An 18,515-nucleotide genomic window follows, 5' to 3' on the forward strand; every position below is an offset into this window, starting at 1 on the left:
GTGTGTGTGTGTGTGTGTGTGTGTTACCCAGTGCTGGCCAGCCACCCGTTCGAAGGAGCGGACCATGCCATGCCTGTCGTCGCTCTGAAAGGGCTTGACCAGTCAGTGTGCGGTGTTGGGCTGCTTTTCTACCTACGCCCAATATCGATGTTGCAGGACAATACGAGGAGTGTTACACAGAATGCAGGCAGCCATGTGTTGGCAATACTCAACTGAAGCATCACACGCACGCTCTGGACGTCGATATAGATGGACGCATCGCTCGCACATAGGGACTACAACTTCGTGTACTGGGTAGAATATCCATAATTGCGCAGAAAAACCATAATTGGCATCTTGTATTGCTTCTTCTGGTCAACAGTCAACAAAGATGGTTCAGACTCTTTTCGATTACCTGACCCAGCGTAACGCGCAATTGGTGGTCCACCTTTCACCACCTACATATACCAACAGTGACATGTGGGATCCCGTCGAGGCAATCGAACCGTGGGAGGACTTCGACCTCGCAAGCCTCACCCGGCGATATCGTCAGTCTCTAGACGCAGACACAAGTCTAACCAGTACTGTGGAAGCCACCGAAGAAGCTGGCCACACGGTGATTTGCGACGAAGCAGCACTCAACATAGTCCTTGGGAGCACAAATATCAGCATGGTATCTCGCGCTCTCCCTGGGTCATTGTTCCTCTCTACTGGATCGCGAATCATGCAAGACCCTACTGTACGGCCTGATTGGGGAGTTGGGGATGCCAACATCCATTATACACATCCAAGGGGTATTTGTCCAGCGCTCGTCTGCGGAGACACCAAGGTGGGCTGGGACGTTGAGCGTGCGATACGCGTAGTAGGTAATGGTGGGTATGAAGATCACCCCAGCACTCACTTGGTCCGACCTTTTGAACAATTGCAGCACTATTGTACTGTATACCGTACGCGATATGGGTTTATCCTGACCAACGAGTTTCTTGTCCTTATTCGGCTGAAACTTTCACCATCAGCGTCCAAGCAGAGGCTTTTTCGGCCACGGAGGCAGACCGTGGCAGAAAGCCATCGACGAGTACTGTCGGACACATCCACTGGTACCAATGTATCGGATGTTTCGGAAACATTCAGTACAATGTCTTTCCAACCAAAGCCACAAGATGAGGACGTGGGTGGATTAGAGGTGAAGATAGTCCCGTGGGATCATGGTAGCTCGCGGGAGACGATTAACATCAATCTTTACTTCTTGGCTCGCCTGGCAAGTGAAAGCCGAGAGCTATCCCACCACTATGATCCACTCAATATCGATGTCGAAGTTCCGGGAAAAGAGAAACGCAAGAGGCAAGACGACAGCACTGAGCAATCGTCTGGGCAGGGTTCGAGGAAGCCGTGAGCGTTGTAAACTGTCCAGATACAATGCAGCCTGCTGTTCGAAGCAGCAAGGGCAGAAGCACCCAGCAAGGAGAAGTCGGCGTTGACAATATCATCGATCAATGACATCGTTTCATCTCAGCATAGAGTTGTTCCCGGCCCATTACTCTCACCTGCCTCGCATCCCCTGAGATCGAAGGCGAGCAGAAAAGGGTCCAGAAAAATCGTCGCGTGTCTAAATTTTCAAGCCAGGCACTGGGTAAAAGCGCGAGGGTGGACCTTTTGGTTGAGCGTGTTGTTGGCTGCTTAGGGTAAACAAGGCTAAGTTGTTCGATGACAACACCCGTGGAATCGACAAGCGACGCGATCTTGCTGCCCATTGATGTAATACTGTTGCCCTTCGCTTCGGAACAAGATGCTGAGACAAACTGGTCAAGATGATTCGCTATGGTTATTGTCCATGCGGCTGGCCGCTCAGTTGATGCTGGTTCCAAAAATGGGAGTATTGAAGAAAGCGAGGGGAAGAATGGTCCTACAGCGCGTTAGCCATACACCTAAAGAACAACTTTGAGCGAGAACAAACCGTCGTCTATCATCCTCACAGACAGAATGATCAGTGCAAGCTCGGTCGCTAATAGACTGCGAGGAATACTAGAAGATAGTACTTTGCGGGCGTCCCCCTCCGTCATCCCTAGCAGTTGTTTGAAATGATCGAATAAATGAGCAGACTTTGCCCTGAGAGGGTATCAGCATCAAATTGAAATATCGCACTACATGCCTTCTCACATGTCAAGAACACAGATTCGAATGTGGTCACGTTCGACGTCTGCTGCATGTTTGAGCGATCGCAACCGGACCATACCGGTCATCGCGCAGGGTCGCTCCCGCGTGAAGGTATACGCTCGACTAAAGTCGTGTAGGACGATGTCATGTGGCGATTGTGGCAGGCCAAAACAATCAAATTTGATGTCGCCATGAAGGATCCCAAGTGTATGAGCAGCCGTAACCTTTGTCAGGCGCTCATTCAGTACACTCAAATACCACCTCTCCTCAAGCGGAGATAAGTCCAGTTTCGCAAGATCAGCCTGTAATGCTTCAACGTGCGGTGCAAAGTCACCGACGTCACGTCCTGAATACAGATGCCGACCTCTAAGTTTGGTCGTAAGAACGTCAAACACAATGCCGTGGCGAAAGGAAGTCCCGGAAAACCTCCGATCGAGACGGGAGGGAGAGACTTCAAAGGTTCCATGATATCGCCGGAAGAAAGATTGCTGATGTGCAGGGAGGAATTTTCGGATCCTTTCATATGCCCTTGTTTCTAGGGCAAAGGGGCTGACATCGTGTCGTACTTTCTGCAGGCTCGGCTTTCGTTTCCGGAGGCGTAATGCTTGTCCTCTTGCCTCCTCATCTGTGTATGGCCTAAACTTTCGCATTTTCAGCCAATGGTGCTACTCAAAGTCGACGAGAATGGTACTAACCAGTTTTACAGCATAGAGCCTGTTTTCTCTTCTTGCAAGCCATACTTGCGCGGGCGCTCCTGGCGGGGGGTAATTCAAAGGGCGAACCATTTCCAACGAGCTATCATCGAACTGCAGAGGCTCTGTGTCAACATCGGCCGTCCAAGTTCTGTCGGAGATGCTCTGGCAATCGGCGAAGAATTCCTCTTCCCACGAGAGAGAGCCATCGAGCACAAACTTTTTTTGAGGTTGTTCCCGAGGTGAAGGAGGGATAGGAGGAAGTTTTCGTTTGTAGACCGCTTCCTGCATTGCTAGTCGTTTTTAGTCGGAGGGTAAACAAGTTTGGAGGTGCGAGGAACGCGGAAAGGGGTATTGACGTGTTGTGACAGGCAGCGACTACAGAGCGAAGGGATACATACTTCACCGTAGCATCTATCCTGTCACGTGGTCACGCATCTGGTGAACCTGCGGTTCTTCCGTGGCAAGTTACACGAGGACCAGGGAGACTGACGGCTGATTCCATTCCGAAGACAGCTTCAATCGGCTGCATACCCGCTTCCCCGTATGCTGCTGCCAGTCGAGCAGATCACCGAACCCTCAACGAGATGCATCCGTCATGCGAGGCAACAGCGCCAGAAAAAACCCCCTTGCAAAGACAAAAAGTACGGTTGCAGTGTCTCTCACAAGCGAGGGCACAGCAAATTAGCCTACAAGTTACAAGTACCGAGTACCTGGTGCAGGTAGGAGACGGTGAGACTGCAGCGGGTTTTCCGGTGTCCGGCTGGGTTCGTCACCCTATCAGTCACGATCATTAACAAACACGAAGAAGAGTTCAGCCACAGCCACAGGGTATTGGCAGGAAGCAGACGAAAGGTGATAACGTCAATGCCAGTGACAGTCACCGGACTACAAGTAGATATGGCTGTGCACAGTACCTCGTACTTGTACAGCTCGTATACTGCTGCCTCGTACTCGTATACATCTGCTCAGCCTTGTCTACCAGGGCGGAGCGTCCCGGGGCGGGCCCTTATTTCTAGAGCTCTCGTTTCTTCACAGCCCTCTTCGTTCCTTCGCCCGTTCTTATTCGTCGCTAACAGGGCTTGCTAGGCGCAGATAATTGGCATCTGCATTCCACGTGCGTCAATGAAGGGAAACTGATAGAAGCCCACATGGCATGCTCGCTAAGAGGAGCCTGGGTAGGATTGGTGAAAATCGCGCTGGTATCGTGAACGAGTCTTGGATCCATCTCAGTCCTCGACGGCCACCTCCGTACCCCTGCATAGCCCGGACAAGGCTCAGCAAGGCTGCCCTGCCTCACTCAGACAGAGCGCAAGGTGAGCGCAACGCTGCTATCACACAGAACAATCTCCTGAACTAGTGGCTTTCCCATCTGTCCATCTGTTCGTCTGATGTTGTCCACCTACTCATCCACTCTCGGGAGCCGCCGCATGCTTGCCTGACCGCTTGTTTTTGGCTTCTCTCGCGCACGTGGCTGGTTCTACCACAAAATAGCTCAGTGTGGCGTGATCTGGCTGACTTGTGAAGCTGGGCGAGATCTGTGTACCAGAAAAGACTCTCAAGCTGGCACTTCAGGCAGTTCAAGCCGCCATGGAACGTGGCGAGATATGTGGACAACAGTTCAAGTATTTCTTACAAATCCAAGTACTGTCTCTGATGGTTGAGGTACTCCGCCGATCACCGCTGGTGGGGACCTCTACCAAGGCTGTAGCATTGGATGGAGGCATTTGGCGAAGACCTAGAGCATTGAACGCCAACAAAGTTATCTGGACATGCTCATGGTTGTGGATAAAGCAACTCCACGGCAGTAGATCGTAGTGTGACTGCGCCTCCAATACCTTCGCTTGTTCCAAGAAGCCGAAAGAAAGAGACTTTCTGGCGCCTTTGAAGGCGACACGTTCATTGAATGATCGACTTGAATCCATTGTATGCTTGCTCCATGTCGAATGCCAAATCCCGCGCCTGCTCCTCGCTGAGCTCCTCTGAGGTCTTCATCTGGTTGAGTGTGATCAGCCACTGGATGATCTTGCCACGATGGTCAAAGTCTTGCTCTGTGACTTTGTTCACCGACTGGATAACGTCTGATAGAAGCGGGTGCAAGGCAGTCTTCGAAACCATGTTCAACCGTAGCGCGTCAAGGAACGTGATGAAATTCTCGGTCGCGACCAAGATCAAGCTGCCCGAAAGATTGCCTTGCGGCGCTGTAGATCCAGGAGCGGCCTTGGCCACAGTTATCGTTTCCACACTGGACAGACCGATTTTTAGACGTTCTTTGGCTCGGGGACACTCGATGTCCCACTTTTGTGTGAATGTATCCAGGTCTCCAAACTCTCGTGCGACACCTTCGTCGCTCAATATTGATCGATACTGCTTGAGTAGTTTCGAACACATGTCCGAGTATTCCGTCTCTGGTAGCGCATCTTTTATATATGCCTTTTCCAGTCCGTCGATAGTGCGGATGATGCTGTAGATCTCGGCTAGGGAGTCGATCAGATCACGTTCGGCGGAGGAGTCGGCGAGTTTGACTTCTTCGTCGAGGTTGATCCGCGCGGACAGAGTGTTTGCTGGATAAGCATAAGGAGTGGGAGCGTAGGCTAAACTGCGGCCTGGAGGGTTACTGTACATTGTGTGATGTCGCACCGGCAACAAAGTAGTTGTGCAGGCAACAGGTATGGTAGAAACGGACGAAGACGACGAGGCTGACCTCGAGATGCACCTGAACAACCAAGAGGCTGTGAGGGGAAAGATTGCGCATGCGGGGAAACACCGGCAAAACTTCGGCTTGGCATAATTTTTCCTCAGTCCTGCAATTGATTTCGCCAAATTGACTCTCTTGCCAGACGACACTAGATCTGGTGTCACAAGGAAAACCTAACACTCGTAGCCTTCATCATGGGCAAGCAGACAAAGGCTACGAAAAAGTTCGAGAAGAACCGCCTCAAGGACACGATCGAACGACGCAAAGAGTTTGCCAAAGTCAAACAGCGGCACCAGCAGAAAGAGAAAAGGAAACAAAAAGCTGCGCTGAGGTCAAAGGAGGAGGATGAGAGAGCGGAGTCGGATCTTGAAGTCGGCGATAATGGAGCCGAGACTATGAATGAGGATGACTTCTTCCAGGACACCGTTGATATACCAGAGCACGAGACTCAGTCTCTAAAGAGCAAGGGCGGAAAGCGGAAAAGAGAGAAGACCACTGACGAGCCCTCGGATCTTGACGACGACTTCTCAGGAGATGAGTCTGGGGACCATAAAACTCAACTGGCTGCGTTGGCCGAGAAAGACCCCGAATTCTACAAATACCTGCAGGAAAACGATGCAGAGTTGCTAGAATTCGACGAAGACGACGATCTTGCAGGAGTTGATGACCTGAGTGAAGAGGAGCCTCCAACAAAAAAGCAAAAGACAAAGGGGTCGCAGAAAGACGACCCCGAGACAGCGGGTGATGTTACTCTGGCAATGGTAAAGAAGTGGAAAACCTCCTTGGCCGAACAATTCTCCATAAGAGCTCTCAGACAAGTGGTGCTGGCTTGCCGCGCTGCGGCGCACGCGGACGATGAAGACGACAAAGTCTTCAGATACAATATTTCGAGTCCAGAGGTGTACCACGAGGTTCTCATAACGGCACTCAAGCAGGTCCCCCAAGTGTTGTCACACCATCTTCCAGTCAAGGAGTCCGCTGGCGGCAAGCTGCGCATACCGACAGATTCGCCCAAGTTCAAGACGCTTGCACCATTGATCAAATCACACGCCTCCTCTCTACATTACTTGCTCAAGAATTTATCAGATACAAAGACATTGAGGTTGACCCTCGAGTCCTTCGAGCCGCTCCTCCCGTATCTCCTCCAATTTCGCAAATTTTTGAAGGTTCTTACGAAAGCTGTCGCATCTGTCTGGTCCGACAATTCCTCTGACGAAGCAACAAGAATTACCGCTTTCCTCGTTATTCGCCGATTAATGGTCATTGGTGACGCTGGGATACGCGAGGCTGTCTTGAAGGCGACGTATGAGGGCGTTGTCAAGGGCAGCCGAAACACAACAGTTCACACCCTTGCAGGAATCAACTTGATGAAAAACTCGGCAGCAGAAATTTGGGGCATCGACCAAAAGGTCAGCTACACTACAGGCTTCACGTTCATCCGCCAACTTGCCATTCACCTTCGGGGCAATATCACCAAACCGACCAAGGATTCATACAAGACGATATACAACTGGCAATTTGTTCACTCTCTTGACTTCTGGTCTCGGGTACTGTCCGGCCACTGTAACTCGCTTCTGGAAGCACAGAATGGCAAACCCTCCCAGCTACGTCCTCTCATCTACCCCGTGGTGCAAGTCACTCTTGGCGCACTGAGGTTGATACCGACCTCCACATACTTTCCTCTTCGATTCCAACTGATGCGGTCATTGCTTCGTATCTCACAAGCTACCGAAACATACATACCTTTGTCGGCGGCTCTTTTGGAGGTCTTGAATTCGGCAGAGATGAAGAAACCTGCAAAAGCTTCCACACTGCGTCCTTTGGATTTTGCATCGAACATCAGGGCGCCAACATCCCTTCTGAAAACGAAAGTGTACCAAGACGGTGTCGGCGAACAGGCTGTAGAGTTACTATCCGAATTCCTTGTGTTGTGGACGAAGAGCATTGCATATCCCGAGCTTCAGTTGCCAGTCGTCATTATGTTGAAGCGGTGGCTCAAAACAGCTTCAAAGCCCACCGGAAACAAGAATGGCAAGCTCAATCAGGCACTTCTTGTGCTAGTCCAAAAGTCGGAGGCCAACGCTAAATGGATCGAGGAAAGGAGGACCAACGTCAACTTCTCGCCCAAGGATCGGACGGAGGTGGAAGCGTTTTTGAAAGACGTGCAATGGCAGGACACTCCTCTCGGGGCATTCGTTGTCTCACAGAGAAAGTTGCGGGAAGAGAGGAGAAAGGTGTTGGAGCAGGGGAGAAAGGAGCAAGAACGACGAAAGGCTGCGGAGGAAGAGGCTGCCGATAGTGATATTGAGATTGCTTGATGGGCACTAGGCGAAGAGAGTGCAGTAGAGGAAGTGTGCATAGAACCCACAAGTCCATACCGGCGCTGGAACCTGGCTGGCTGGTGATGCTTCACTAGAATGAGATACTCGAAGGGTTCGAAGTTTGATACGGAGTATTGGGCTAATGATGATGGCTTGACTTTCACAAACAATAGTACCAGGTTTTCCAATGGGCTGCAAGTAGATTCCATTACCCCTATGGCAATCAAGGAACGAGGCAGCTGTTCTCTTCTACTCACCCCAATCTCTGTATGTCCAGCATCCCTTCCACATACTTCCCACCTGTGTGGCATCCAGGGGTTTCTGCCCTTGTTCAACCTCATACCTCTTTTGCTCCGCAGCCTTGTTGGGATCCCGCTTCACAGGGTAGGAGCCTTGAACTTCGTCTTGACCACCCTCTGCACCGCCCTGCTCAGTCGGCCCTGCTACACTAGTAGTGTCTTGGGAGACATGACCCGTGGCTCTTGACTCGTACATGTTCTTATCTTGAGAAGCCCAGATTGGGGGTTGGTCTTTGCCACGTTTGAGGCGTTGGGTGCATCACCTTCCGTGGTGGTGGCCGCGATCGAGTGATTGTAAGGGGCTGTATAGGGTATAGAGTGAGTCGAATGTCTCAATGGACAGAGCCGTATCTTCGGGTGGCGGCGCTCACTGAATTTCTTCTGTCGGGTCTGTCCAGGTGCCAGGCGCAGGTGAGGCGCTGGCAGGTCATGTGCCACCCTTCGAAGCGAGGAAAGGGTCTTCATGTTAGCAACTAGGGATGCCCAGTACTTTGTGCTTGTAGATGGGAGTAACCTGTGTGTTAGCAACACCCACGACACACACGACTTGTCTTCAAACAGCCCAAATGAGATTGTCTTCTGGACCGTCACTCTCTTCATTGCAGTCAAGACGATGATCACCTGCCACCATCGTTGGCTCTGGAAGTACCAAAGGAATCCACGCTTCAGCGCTGGTTGCATGCCCATATCTAGATGAGATCAAGAAGCGACAGGTACAAAGTGGCGGGAGCTAGATCCGGGGGGCGCAACGAAGTCGAGTGGAGCACAGGTGCCGAATGCTAATGAAACGTCGACCGCGCATCTCGTGGACTCTTTGTCGACCGGGCTCCCTCGCCTCGGTTGGTCTGTTGGTATTGCACGAGGCGCACAAAGCTGAGGCAGCAGAGGCATTATCTGAGCAAACACGAGCTCACCACGTCGGCGACACGAGGTCCCGAGACTGTGAGGTGAAGCTCCCTGCCTGCGCCCCCCAATAACCAAAACGGAAATGAGTTGTGCCTGAGCTGTTGAAACATCAGGTGATGTTTACCGATCGCCATTGTTCTTCTCGCATAAGCTCGTCCCGCCCGGAAAGTCTCATCATGCATTACCGAAGGAGGGTGACATGGATCCTGCGTGTACCAGGTACTTTGCATCTTGCAGCTCAAAGGCTTGGTTCGTAGCTCTTTGTGGCTCCTGACTCTGGGGCGACGTCACCGCCAGCCGTATCGCTTCGTTGTCCAATTTTCTCATTTGTGCTCACTGCCTCACTGTGATATCGACGATTCACTGGTGAAATCGATCGCCGTGACTGAATATAAACCAGGACATCCTCCCTCCCTGCGGCAGATTGTACCTCTACCAAAACATTTTCGAAAATCAAACTTGAACATACACCTTGGCAAATATATCAAGGCTGTCTTACTATGGGTGACCCGGGCAGAAGCTTCAGCACCCAAATTCACCACGACTTCCAAGGCAAATGGGGCATCAAGCGCCGCCGCAGTCGAGCACTGAGCTTCAGACTCCCCGATCGCTTCGACATCGGGACTACTCTGAGTGTAAGTGCCGCTGGTCCATTGCTGCCTCAAGACTTCAGGCCATTTCTAACCTCTCCCGTACAGGAGTACTGGGCTGGCCTGGCCATTGAAGAAGAAAGTGATGGAGCACTCAAGGTTGGGATTGCAATCCATGACGGAACGTATGGCATCGACTTCGCTGTCCACCGTATATCCCTGGACCCCGAGGAAGAGCGAGAGGGGAGCGGAGATGGAGATTGGATTGCAGACCATGTCGTTGAGGAGCTATCCAACTACAGGAGGCAACACGAGTGCAAAATTCTTGGTGTCGGCGTCATTGGCGACATTCACGCGAAGAGCCCAAATTTGTGCTCGAGGCTGTGGTCCGAGTTGGACATTGTACCCATGTTGGTCACGTCCAACCCACTTGTCCAAGCTGGCAACCCGCGGGCAAGAGCTCAACGAGTGGACGAGGTTGCCGACTCGGCAGCAAGGAAGTGTCTTGCGTAAGTTATAGTCCTCTCACCGTTGGCGACTCAGCAATAACTTTGGTCAGGCTATATGCTCCAACGAAGCAACCGCGTTTGTCGATTAGCTTCCAGAACCAGGTCGAAGTCGATCTAGGTGGAACTATTCAGCTCACCACCATCGACGACTACAAAGCATCCGTCCGGGAGCCAACCTGGCGCGCTGTGCAGAAACACATCAAAGATGTGGTCGACCGCAAACTCAGAGTTGTTTTCTTCAGCGCGACACCTCAGGGAGGCGGAGTTGCCTTGATGCGGCACGCTTTGCTCCGATTCCTGAGACTCTACAATGTGAATGTCGAGTGGTACGTCCTGACTACCTCTTCTTTTGACAGGCACCGTTCTTACCATGGGTTTTATCCAGGTTTGTGCCCAAACCCAGACCCGACGTTTTCCGAATCACCAAAACAAACCACAATATCCTGCAGGGCGCCGTGCCTCCCGAAATCCGAGCAACGGACGAGCAGTTGATCAAGATCAAAGAGTGGATCGTTGACAATGCGGAACGATATTGGCTCGGCGAAGGAGGACCACTTCTTGCGCCCAAGGATGGGGGTGCAGATGTCATCATCATCGACGACCCCCAAATGCCTGAGCTCATCCCCATTGCCAAAAAGATGGCGCCAGACCGACCGATCATCTTCCGGTGCCATATCGAAGTCAGAGACGATCTAGTACTTGAGAACGGAAGTGCCGCACAGCATGTTTGGCGCAATATGTGGTCAAGCATTCAACACGCCGACGTCTTTCTGAGCCATCCGGTTCGGTCATTTGTTCCCCCTGATGTTCGCAAAGAGACCTTGGGTTGGCTGCCGGCAACCACAGACTGGTGAGTATATTTTCGAGTACTGAATTTTTCGACAGATCTGACTGATATAATCTAGGCTCGACGGTCTCAACAAGCACATGGACGACTGGGATTTGCAATATTACTTGCACGTTCTCCGGCAGGTCTGTCAGGCTCAAAGCCTTCCGCAGCTTGCATACCCAGCACGGGGATACTTCACACAAGTTGCGCGGTTTGACCCTTCCAAGGGAATTCCCGACGTTATCAGGAGCTACGCCAAATTCCGCAATATGGTGCAAGACAGACCTCTGGAGCAAATCCACCAGTTGGTGCTCTGTGGACATGGTTCTGTGGACGACCCCGACGCGACGCTGATCTACGAGCAGACCATGGACTTGATTCTCACCGAGTTTCCCGACTTGGTCGAAGATATCATTGTCGTGCGCCTGGGGCCCAGTGATCAGATCTTGAACGCCATCATGTCACTTTGCACTGTCGCTCTCCAGCTATCAACCCGCGAAGGATTCGAGGTCAAGGTGTCGGAGGCCTTGCACAAGGTAAATCATATGTGGTATTCTAGTCTGATATGTTACTAACATGCCGGCAGGGAAAACCAATCATTGCGACCCTCGCTGGAGGCATCCCACTTCAAGTCGAAGACGGCAAGAGCGGTTACCTTGTCCAACGTGGCGATCACGAAGCTGTTGCGAAGCATCTATACAATCTGGTAAATGACAGGGAACTGTACGGTCGCATGAGCGAATACGCGCGGACACATGTCAGTGACGAAGTGCACACGGTTGGGAATGCCCTCAGCTGGATGTACCTCGCTTCAAGCGTTGCGGGCGGAAAGTCATTCCAACCAAACGAGAGATGGATCAACGATTTGGCCCGGGAAGCAGCTGGAGAGCCATACAAAGATGACGAGCCGCAGCTACCACGACACCTCTCCACCTGATGGACGAGTCGATGTTCTGGGGATGGGCGGGCGTTACGGACGTGCCTTTCGATTTTCCCTTTATCATCTCCCCACTCATTCAACTTTCACGTTCTGAGACAGAATGCAACAATTTCCTCATTTCGCCAACCGGATGGTAGGTGGAGGCAAATACATTGGGCTTTGCAAGTCCCTCTGAGAGAACAAGAGCAAGAATAGAGAGCACAGGAGAAAGAAGACCAAGATCTAGAGAAGACAAGAGATTAAGAGAAAGAGATAGAGCGGACAAGAGGCCTGTGAGCATTGGTAGGCTTCTCGATACACGGCGCGGTCAAGCCTGCTGGGACCTGATACATCCGAGTCGAATGGCGATCGACGGGGCCACGATGATCTCGTTGTGGTGACATACTCAGATTATGGCCAATGACACACTCATGTACAAACACGTGGTAGAATTATATAGTATGAGTAACTGCTCAGCAATCCCCCTCTGCAGCCTTTGCTAGTTGTGGACATGTACTGGTACTTACTTGTCCACAATGTCATTCTTCCTTCCGGTTCAGCCGGCCCTTGATCAATGTTCCAATGTTCCAATGTTCCGCGTCTCTCACCAGATTTTAAACTTGCCCCGCGTTTCCTCTGTTTTTTTAGTTCTGTTCCTCCCGCACTGAAACCACCCCTTCGTTTGCAAAAGACAGTACGCTACGATTTCCGACTAAATCTTAGAGTCATAGCCTGTATTCCCGTCCAGCCAGCGGCAACAATGTATCGCAAGCGCAACGGATCTCTTGGCTTCTCCTTCACGCGCTTCGCCCATGCCGCCGTCCCCAATTTCTTCGCCGATGAGACCCCCTCCCGCATAGGTGACCTGACGGGCTACCGTCGGGACATGTGCTACATGCACCAGATCGCCTCTGCGAACCCCTACGTACTTGATGAGCGATCCTTCTACGTCGCCGGCGTTGTCGACTCAGAAAGCGTGAGCAAGAAAGTCTACGCCAAGCTGAAAAAGAACGAGATCTTGATGGAGGACGGACTGGTGGACACGCACAGGATCGGGCCCAAGTTCCCCCATCAGCTGGCCCTGTTGAATATCTATAGACAGAAGGAACTCGTCGGGATGCTGTTCTGGTGGGAGGAAGAGTGCCAGCGTCTGCGCAAGTTGGACGGCGAGGAGAAGGAGCTCGACGGCCTGATATCCGAGTCGGAGGTGAAGTTGACCAACACGGACGAAGATGGCGCAGATAGACAGGCCGTGAAGCAGACTCTAGACCAGCTGAAGTTCGCGAGGGAGCGGGTCAGGATGAAGCGGAGACAACGACCTAGTCAGCGAGATCCAGATGTCGAGGCAGACAAGGACGATATCATGATGGCCTTTCACGGACGGAGCAAGAGTGTCCCGAACGTTGGTGTCGGCGGGGTGGTCGCTGGTCCGGTCGCACCGATACAACAGGGGCAACCGCCGCAGTATTTTCCTGGTTCTTGAAGGAATCTTCAAGATGTTGATCAATGACGCCGTTCGACCTTGGCACGCACGCCGTCTCCACCTGGTACGAAGAGTACGGAAAATCGAAACGTGGTCAATTGGTTGCATCAGCCATTTTTGTCCTGGCAGATCTGGGGAGCTGATAGGCCAGTTGAATTATCTATCCATGGCTTCTGGTGATCCTGCCATGGTGCGCTCCTCCCGACGACATCAATAAGCCGGCACTTGGCACGCATGTTGTGCTTCGATGCTGGTGGGATATCCTGGGAAGAGAGGGGGTGATCTCGCTTCAGAGTTACGTGGAAGCCGTTGTCTAGATTGATCAGAGAGCTCAGAAGATGCTCCCTCGGCTGACCTCGCATTTCATCCCAGCCAGTATTTCCCACCAGCGAGGTGGTGTGTGGCTCATCAGTTCCCTGAGACTGACGTTGTCACTCAGGCTTCTAAGGGGGGAAAAGAACGTCCGCAGTGAACAACTCCCTGCACGAAGAAGCCTCGTGATGGCATTCATCATGTGCGTCGACGGGACCTGAAGCGACAAATACCAGGGCTTCGGTGACAACAAAGGCACGTAATGCAGCTGACAGTCTCTCAATGTCTCCAGTGACCCTGAGTCTCGGGCCAGCTCTGAGCCCGAGTCCTGGTTCACACGCTCCGACAGCGGGCATACTTCAAGCACAAGCAGCGTCTGTCAAGCCGCCACTCTTCCTCTCGATCTACTTCTCTTTACAGAACTATTTATCCAGGCCACAAAGCGAATGAAGTCTTCTCGGAAATTGGAAGAAGTCTCACGGCCAGAGCGAGATTGAAGATGGGCCGATTACAGTTTTATAGAGAAGATACAGCATGCTCGGACCACCAATGGGGATTCTGTCCTCGAATCAATGAAATTTATTGACGCTCAGCTGATTATTGCAACACCTCGCCCTTGTTCTCTCACTCTGATCTGAAGACACCTACTTAGGGCGGTAGCTTCGTGGTGGGATTCAGGTACGGCCCGAGGTAGATATGGTCGTCGGCCCAGTCCATCAACTTGTCCCAATCGCCACAGACGTGGGTGTTGTTCGCGCTGAAGGGGCCCAGGATTCCCTCGAAGCGCCGCTCCAGCGTCGGGTCGGCGTAGCACATGACCGACTGTCGCAGGTACTCGGTGCAGTGGAACATGTGGTCGGCGGTCAACTCGTCGGGCACGATGCCGCGGACCGAGTAGTCAACAGCCCACTGGAGGAGCCACTGTCAAGCAGTCAAGGTCAGCAAACATGATGGAGCCTCCAGAAAAGGTGTGCTACGAAGCATTGGCGGATTAACGGGACAGACATACCACGCAGTGCAGTTGATGGTACCCGGCAACGCCGTAGAACTCTCCGGGCATACTGTCGAATGCCACACGCCCGTGTCGTGCTCGATGCAGGATCTCGTGCCACGCAGGGTAGGCTTTTTCCTTGGATCCCATGAACGACTCGTTGCGCTGGAAGAGGACCGTCTTTTTCGTGACTGGAAAGAATCAAAAAGGTTAGCGGGGCCAACACCCATATAACGAGCACTCTGCAAGTTACTGGATGTATCAAAGAGGAAAGAGGAAAGCGGATGTTGGAATCTCGACAAGAACAGAAACGAAAACAAACATACATTCAGGTCCCAGGATCGGAGGCATCACGCCCGGTGAGTGGATGACTTCGGCCTTGGCCTCGGGGACATGGCGAAAGACGTCCTTGGGCGTGACGCTGAGCTTGACCACGGCGATGGTCAGCGCGGCACACAGGATCGAGAGCACGCCGATACACCCCAGCAGCAGTCTCTGGGTCCTGTGTGCTCGGTGGTCGCGCATCAGGTAGCCCCCACTGGCGTCGTCTTCCTCGTCGTCATCTCCGCCCGCGTGCTTGCGCCGCAGGAGGTTCGCCAGGGCCGAGGACGCAGGGTGGAGGGTGTGGTGCCGGTGCAGCTTCTCGGTTATGAGAGAAGAGGAATCCAGCGATGACGGTGAGGAGGGAGAGTGTTGCTGCTTGACGAGCGTGTCGTCGGAGGATCGGGGTGAGTACTCTGACAGTGGCATTGGAGGTGAATAATAACTCCCGAAACCGAGGAAGGGGGTGATAGTCGAAGCAAGTCCGGTCCGTCAGCTACGAAGTAGGAGGAGCGGGAAGACACGACAGAAATATGGGGAGAGGAGAGAGAGGAAGAGAGAAAGAGAAGGAGAGAAAAAGGCTCGGGTAGAGGAGGGTATATGTGCGGACACGACGTGGGACGTGGCAGACAGGAAGGGAGGAAGCAAGTGGGGGATTACAGAGCTATTCTATACTGACCGTCCAGTTGTCTGACATGGCCGGCAATAATAGAGCATGGAGTGTGAGGGAAATGATTGCGTGGAAGGAATCATCATGAGACCTGACTCGAGCCGATACAGGCTTTTATGGAGCATCCATTCATCTATATGAGTGTGAGAGAGTACCTCTCCTCCCTTCCACCATCTCGGGTTAGAGCCAGTAAATCCCTACGGCTCGCTACTGTTACATCTTTCCTAATAGTACGTTACTACGTTATTGAGTTGTACTTTAAGTTATTAACCCCCCTTTCCCTATGGTTTGTTCTATTTTATAAAAGGCCTCCCGGGGGCTGGCTTACTGGCAAGGGGGGGTCTGGGTCATTGGAATGGTATGGATATATCTACCTATCGATCTACATGTCTACCTAAAGTACCTAGGTAGGTAGGTAGGCAGGTAGGTAGGTAGGCACCCAGTAGGTATTCGCTTGCCAATCGCATGGACCCTTTTTTTCCCCACCAAGTCCGCAAACACACACGCAGACACACACAGAGAGGGAGACAGAGGTGATTCGTTGACATCTGTGGTTGAATGATTGTCCTGTTGCTGTTCCTGTCTGAGAGCTAGAATCCCCTTCGCGTTCGCTGTCGTCCGTCGTTCTCTTCCCCGAATACTTCGTCTCCTCCTCGTCTCTCACTTCTCAATTATGCGAGCAGAACCGGAGCCAGAGCTCTGTATGAAGGCCTAGCTCTCCCTCTAGCGACGTTTTGCAGTTGCGTGGTAGATGTCCATTTCCGGAGACCGTTTGGCGGTAGCGTGGTAAATATCCATCTCCGGGGATCGTTTAGCTGTCGCGTGGTAGATGTCCATCTCTGGTGTTGGGGACCGCTTAGCGGTGGCATGGTAGATATCCATTTCCGGCTTTGGTGAGCGCTTAGCAGTAGCATGATAGATGTCCGTTTCTGGGGAGCGCTTTGCGGTTGCGTGGTAAATGTCCATCTCCGGTGAGCGTTTAGCGGTAGCGTGATAGATATCCATCTCTGGGGATCGCTTAGCAGTGGCATGGTAGATATCCATCTCTGGTGAGCGTTTGGAGCGTTTAGCGGTAGCGTGGTAAATATCCATCTCGGGAGACCGCTTGGCTGTTGCGTGGTAGATATCCATTTCAGGAGATCTCTTTGCAGTAGCATGATAGATGTCCATCTCCGGGGATCTCTTCGCAGTAGCATGGTAGATGTCCATCTCGGGAGACCGCTTCGCAGCTCCCATGAGCGCCGCAGTGCGAGCCTCTAACGCCCTCTGTCAGCACCCCATCCACAATCAACGCTCAAAACACTTACTCAAGGGATCCGGAGCCGGGGCTGTTGGCAACGCCGAGGCCGATGCTGCAAGCAGCGTCAGGAGGGAGGTGACTTGCAAGAACTTCATGGTTGCCTGATCGAGAATTCAACGAGACTGGTAGAGACTTGGAGAAGGTCAAAAATCTCAAGAGGCACGGGGAGGAGGTCCTCGTTTATATACCCCTTCGGCGAGTGCAATGTCGATTCTTTGCAAAGCCTGACCTCTCGGACCATGGGAGATTGTTCGTCATACGGGTGGCCCCGCCACTGTGTAGGACCCATAGTTGATTGACGAGCATTATCTGTTCTTGTCCTCTGGAAGATTATCGTGTCCGTGGCAAGGTATTATTACACTCCAGTCCTGGTAAAGGGCATTGGCCGTCCCTGGTCATCTTGGTGGATCGACGGAGCTGCGGTGCTTGTGATACCGGTATCAAGGAGGGTCGCATGCGTTATGTACAGAAGCTGACCATGAGCTGAGAACGAGTGGCCACGCATATGCCTTTGTGATGGAACAGATTCGCATCTCCTGGTTCGGGCAGGCGTGCAGAATTACCAGGTTCATCCACGTCGTATACATGAACCCATGTCGACAGAGCCTGGCTCTAAATGTGTCTCACCGAGGTCAAACGGAGCTCTGCGCCAATGAACCACTCTATGTCACGCTCTTGCCTAAATAGAGAGTCAGAATATGGAACGTACTGAACATATCAGGGCTAGACTCACTGATCGAGTGCACGGCATGGAACGGTATTGGCCCAGCTCGGCAATCTAGCAGGTAAGCTCAGCGACCAAACACTGTTAAGCTCACACAAGCCTTGCCTCTCCACACTCTGTGAGGGCCACAGGTGGTGCAGATCCCGGTGGATTGCACAAAAGGACCACAAATCTTCAGTCGATCACCGAGTAATGGTGACACCGGCTTAGCTGAGCCAGGCTAGCAGCACATATCCAGGCACTCTGGGTGTATGCTTTGCATTAGCTGATGCAACGCAAAAGACGTGTACTCTCGAAGACACCGCTATCGTTGCTCAACCGCCGATGCAGTGCTACCTTCGGCTCCATGTCCGCGGGAAGAGCCTCAAGGACACAGCTGAGGAGTCTTGAGCTGGCGGTGAGATTGCAGCTTGTCTTGTTGAGGGCCGATGGACTGCCTTACCGTACCATGGATATTGAGGGGGCCTTGTAATGTTTCTTCATCATCAAGTCTTCTGTTGTACGATGCACAGTTGTGCATCTCCACAGGAAGGATTGTGGGGAACTCCATTTGAGACCAAAGCTATTGGCCCTCATTGAGAGAAGAGCTTGCGGATCCAGACAGCAATGCCAAATCAGAGGAATGAGCGGCGAGTAAAGGGCATGGATTGGAGGGAAAGTGTCGTCGCTTACTGTCAGGAGTCAGCCATGTCTCCTAAACCATTGGCTGGTTCTGTGTATCTGTGTACTTGTACTTGCAGGCAAACGAGTCACAGCTCTTTATGCGAGGCGTTAAACTCTTATAGGAAGGTGAGATGGAATAGATGAGGAACGTCCCG

The 18,515-nt window shown here is 52.3% G+C and overlaps 8 protein-coding genes across 8 annotated transcripts; 4 read left to right on the top strand and 4 right to left on the bottom strand.

Moving 5' to 3' along the window:
* Nucleotides 1-370: 370 nt before the first annotated feature.
* On the top strand, nucleotides 371-1,372 carry AYO20_01620 (hypothetical protein; the record flags this gene model as incomplete). The annotated part of the gene is made up of 1 exon (XM_022639926.1): nucleotides 371-1,372. One exon carries the CDS (start codon nucleotides 371-373, stop codon nucleotides 1,370-1,372), a length of 1,002 nt encoding a protein of 333 aa, XP_022503881.1.
* A 532-nt stretch (nucleotides 1,373-1,904) lies between these two features.
* On the bottom strand, nucleotides 1,905-3,116 carry AYO20_01621 (hypothetical protein; the record flags this gene model as incomplete). Its single annotated transcript, XM_022639927.1, has 3 exons — nucleotides 1,905-2,085; nucleotides 2,137-2,774; nucleotides 2,829-3,116. The coding sequence occupies 3 exons, from the start codon at nucleotides 3,114-3,116 to the stop codon at nucleotides 1,905-1,907; spliced, it is 1,107 nt and encodes a 368-aa protein (XP_022503882.1).
* A 1,608-nt stretch (nucleotides 3,117-4,724) lies between these two features.
* Nucleotides 4,725-5,450, bottom strand: AYO20_01622 (hypothetical protein; the record flags this gene model as incomplete). The annotated part of the gene is made up of 1 exon (XM_022639928.1): nucleotides 4,725-5,450. The coding sequence occupies one exon, from the start codon at nucleotides 5,448-5,450 to the stop codon at nucleotides 4,725-4,727; it is 726 nt and encodes a 241-aa protein (XP_022503883.1).
* A 267-nt stretch (nucleotides 5,451-5,717) lies between these two features.
* On the top strand, nucleotides 5,718-7,841 carry AYO20_01623 (hypothetical protein; the record flags this gene model as incomplete). The annotated part of the gene is made up of 1 exon (XM_022639929.1): nucleotides 5,718-7,841. One exon carries the CDS (start codon nucleotides 5,718-5,720, stop codon nucleotides 7,839-7,841), a length of 2,124 nt encoding a protein of 707 aa, XP_022503884.1.
* Nucleotides 7,842-9,549: 1,708 nt separating this feature from the next.
* On the top strand, nucleotides 9,550-11,914 carry AYO20_01624 (hypothetical protein; the record flags this gene model as incomplete). The annotated part of the gene is made up of 6 exons (XM_022639930.1): nucleotides 9,550-9,684; nucleotides 9,748-10,148; nucleotides 10,199-10,474; nucleotides 10,534-10,998; nucleotides 11,054-11,513; nucleotides 11,564-11,914. 6 exons carry the CDS (start codon nucleotides 9,550-9,552, stop codon nucleotides 11,912-11,914), a joined length of 2,088 nt encoding a protein of 695 aa, XP_022503885.1.
* A 742-nt stretch (nucleotides 11,915-12,656) lies between these two features.
* On the top strand, nucleotides 12,657-13,379 carry AYO20_01625 (hypothetical protein; the record flags this gene model as incomplete). The annotated part of the gene is made up of 1 exon (XM_022639931.1): nucleotides 12,657-13,379. The coding sequence occupies one exon, from the start codon at nucleotides 12,657-12,659 to the stop codon at nucleotides 13,377-13,379; it is 723 nt and encodes a 240-aa protein (XP_022503886.1).
* A 960-nt stretch (nucleotides 13,380-14,339) lies between these two features.
* On the bottom strand, nucleotides 14,340-15,432 carry AYO20_01626 (hypothetical protein; the record flags this gene model as incomplete). The annotated part of the gene is made up of 3 exons (XM_022639932.1): nucleotides 14,340-14,612; nucleotides 14,701-14,873; nucleotides 15,009-15,432. 3 exons carry the CDS (start codon nucleotides 15,430-15,432, stop codon nucleotides 14,340-14,342), a joined length of 870 nt encoding a protein of 289 aa, XP_022503887.1.
* Nucleotides 15,433-16,396: 964 nt separating this feature from the next.
* Nucleotides 16,397-17,068, bottom strand: AYO20_01627 (hypothetical protein; the record flags this gene model as incomplete). The annotated part of the gene is made up of 2 exons (XM_022639933.1): nucleotides 16,397-16,929; nucleotides 16,981-17,068. The coding sequence occupies 2 exons, from the start codon at nucleotides 17,066-17,068 to the stop codon at nucleotides 16,397-16,399; spliced, it is 621 nt and encodes a 206-aa protein (XP_022503888.1).
* Between the last annotated feature and the right edge of the window lie 1,447 nt (nucleotides 17,069-18,515).

The sequence above is a fragment of the Fonsecaea nubica genome, assembly GCF_001646965.1.
Source record: "Fonsecaea nubica strain CBS 269.64 chromosome Unknown Scaff7, whole genome shotgun sequence".
In the NCBI taxonomy this organism is placed as follows: domain Eukaryota; kingdom Fungi; phylum Ascomycota; class Eurotiomycetes; order Chaetothyriales; family Herpotrichiellaceae; genus Fonsecaea; species Fonsecaea nubica.